Here is a 2,500-nt window from a genome sequence, read left to right as displayed (position 1 = left end):
CTGAAATACTGACACAAAAGAAGAACCGGGCAATCATCAAATCTTTCACTGTTATTAGCCAGGTTTTAAAATTCTATTTTTAATTCTGCTTATCCCTTTTAACATTTAAATAATGTTCATGTAAAATGTATAAAAACTGCAATTTGATTCAGATGTGCTTGAAATGATGTTTAAAAAACATTTGCAATAATTGAGCAGCCTTTTTTTTGATAAGCTCTAGTTGTGGCTCCAGGGACCATTAAGCTCAGGGGCCTGTAGGGTCCAGCTGGTATGTGTAACGGCCTGACAGAGGAATAGAGGGTGAAATAAATGGCTTAAGTTGACTGCAGCCATGAAGGGGGCCACAGCACAGAGCAAAAAGGGCCATGACGCTGATGAATGTGGGGAAGGACACGGAGGCGACCTCTGGATGAAATGAAACCACTGGGATATAAAAGAGGGGGAGCGGGATATTAAAGAAGGAGGGAAGAGCCAGACAGACAGAGGAGGAGAAATGGATGGACAAATGGACACATAGATAAATGAAAATGTAGCAGAATATATAGTATAATGATAGATAGAAAAGAAACTTTGTAAATTGTAAAGGATGCTGGATGCTGCAGGTTATAAATGTTCCCCGTTCACAATTTCTGCTGCACATTTATTATTTAAACACAAATCAGCAAGTCTCTGTAGGTTAAAAACAAATTATTATTAAAGACAAAAAAAAAAAAAAAAAAAGAAATCACTATCTTAAATCCCAGCAGTTGAATGCAGCATCAGCTGTGTATACTTCACCCATATGAAACATGTCAATAAGTAATTATCATGTAATTGATTCAAATCAAGTTAGACCCAAACCATCATAACTCATAACTTAATATTCTGAAGCTCTTCGTCCTCAATAATGCTCTATTGCTGTCGCAAGCAAGATGGCAGGAATAAACTCTTAACAATAAACTTTCAATTTCCATTCTTTCTAAGGGACTGGCTTGGCAAACAAGTACCTCTTCCAGAAACAATATTTGTAATATCCAAGATTTCCCCAGACAGATTCAATCACTAAATTGAATTACTTCCCCATTCTCTAAGATTCATCCCAGACCCCGTGTCACTCCTAACCTCTATTTTTGCAGGCATGTTGTGAATAATGTAGAAGAATGAGTCCTTTAAGTGGAGCGCCATCATATTTAGGAGACATTATATAGATCTGACTCAAAGGCATCCATGCTGGGCACAAATCTTGACCTGAGATTTTACTAGTTGCAGTCATCATTCAGGATTTCTATCAACTACAAATGACTTCTTTGGAGTTAGGATCTATTATAAGCCTGTAGGACACCAGGAGAAATAAAGGTCATTGGTCAGTGCTGTTTTTCTGGGTGGAAATGTACATGTTGCACTGGAGTTTTCATGTAGCTCTCAGATTGAACAGCAAATGTGTATCACTTAAGTTTTATTATTTTAAGATAAAGTGAATACCATGTCATTTATCCTTTATTACTTTGAGTTAAAATGCATCCACTGTAAGCTTACCTGCAGTGGCAGAGGAGGTGTGACTGGAGAGGGTAGGCTGTGTGCTGGTGATTGGTTCTGCTTATGAGAAGGTGGGGATTGTGAAGGATGAACTGAACCGAGACTGGAGGAAGTACAAGAGGAGGCGTTGCCTGTCAAAGAACCAGTGACTGGTAACTTGATTGGAGGAGTCAGTGGATGATGGGATGGCAGCTGATTGAGAGGTTGGAGGTGTGCTGACCCACATTGTTGCTCTCGTTCACGTTCACGTTCTCGCTGCTGCTCTCGCTCTCGATGTTGCTCTCGCTCACGTTCTCGCTGTTGCTCTCGCTCTCTGTGTTCCCGTTCTCGTTGCTGCTGCTGCTGGTGGTGGTGCTGTTGTATTTGTTGTAGATGCTGAAGATGCTGGAGTTGGGAGTTGAGAGATGAGGTAGCTGCAGAAGAAAAATGGCATTAAGAGCTGATCATGACAGTGTTCATAAAAGTGCATGACATCGAAAACTATCATAAAGCTACCTATAGAAAGTTATTTCAACTTTTATCAAGCAGATGTCATGTTTACATTTACTAATATATATTAAGTGCTATGGCATTTCCCAGGCTTAAATTTTATTACATTATAACTATTTACAGTAGATTACTTTAATTCTGATATTTTACTGTCTGATATTGGACTTGGTTTCACAGGCAGAGTGAGAATTATTTATCTTACTGTTATTTATTGTAAATAGGCCACTTATAAACTATACACTTCTGGTTAGATACTAACTGCATTTCATTGGCTGTGTACATGTACCTTGCACAATGACAATAAATTTGAATCTAATCTAATCTAATTGAATTAGGAAAAAAGCTTAACAACCTCAGTAGTTACTGTTTGTCTGAATCTAGTCACGTTCTCCCAGTGTTTATGGTTTTCTTCCAAGTTCTCTCCAAATTATGTATTTTAACTTAACATTAAAATAAACAGAAGTAGACTTTATATTTGCTGATTAAACCATTCAAT

General features: G+C 38.0%; 1 protein-coding gene across 2 annotated transcripts in view; it reads right to left on the bottom strand.

Annotated features, from left to right (window-relative positions):
• pou6f2 (POU class 6 homeobox 2) overlaps positions 1-2,500 on the bottom strand; it is an 84,783-nt gene that overhangs the window by 36,496 nt on the left and 45,787 nt on the right. For both annotated transcript variants that reach the window (XM_083529933.1, XM_083529934.1), the window contains exon 4: positions 1,516-1,928. In XM_083529933.1, the coding sequence (XP_083386059.1) occupies positions 1,516-1,928 (413 nt within the window). The remainder of the gene's footprint in view (positions 1-1,515; positions 1,929-2,500) is intronic.

This window comes from Silurus aristotelis (genome assembly GCF_946808225.1).
Source record: "Silurus aristotelis genome assembly, chromosome: 25".
NCBI classification, from domain to species: domain Eukaryota; kingdom Metazoa; phylum Chordata; class Actinopteri; order Siluriformes; family Siluridae; genus Silurus; species Silurus aristotelis.
Note: the sequence above shows the minus strand (reverse complement) of the source record. Positions and strands in the feature narration are given on the sequence as shown.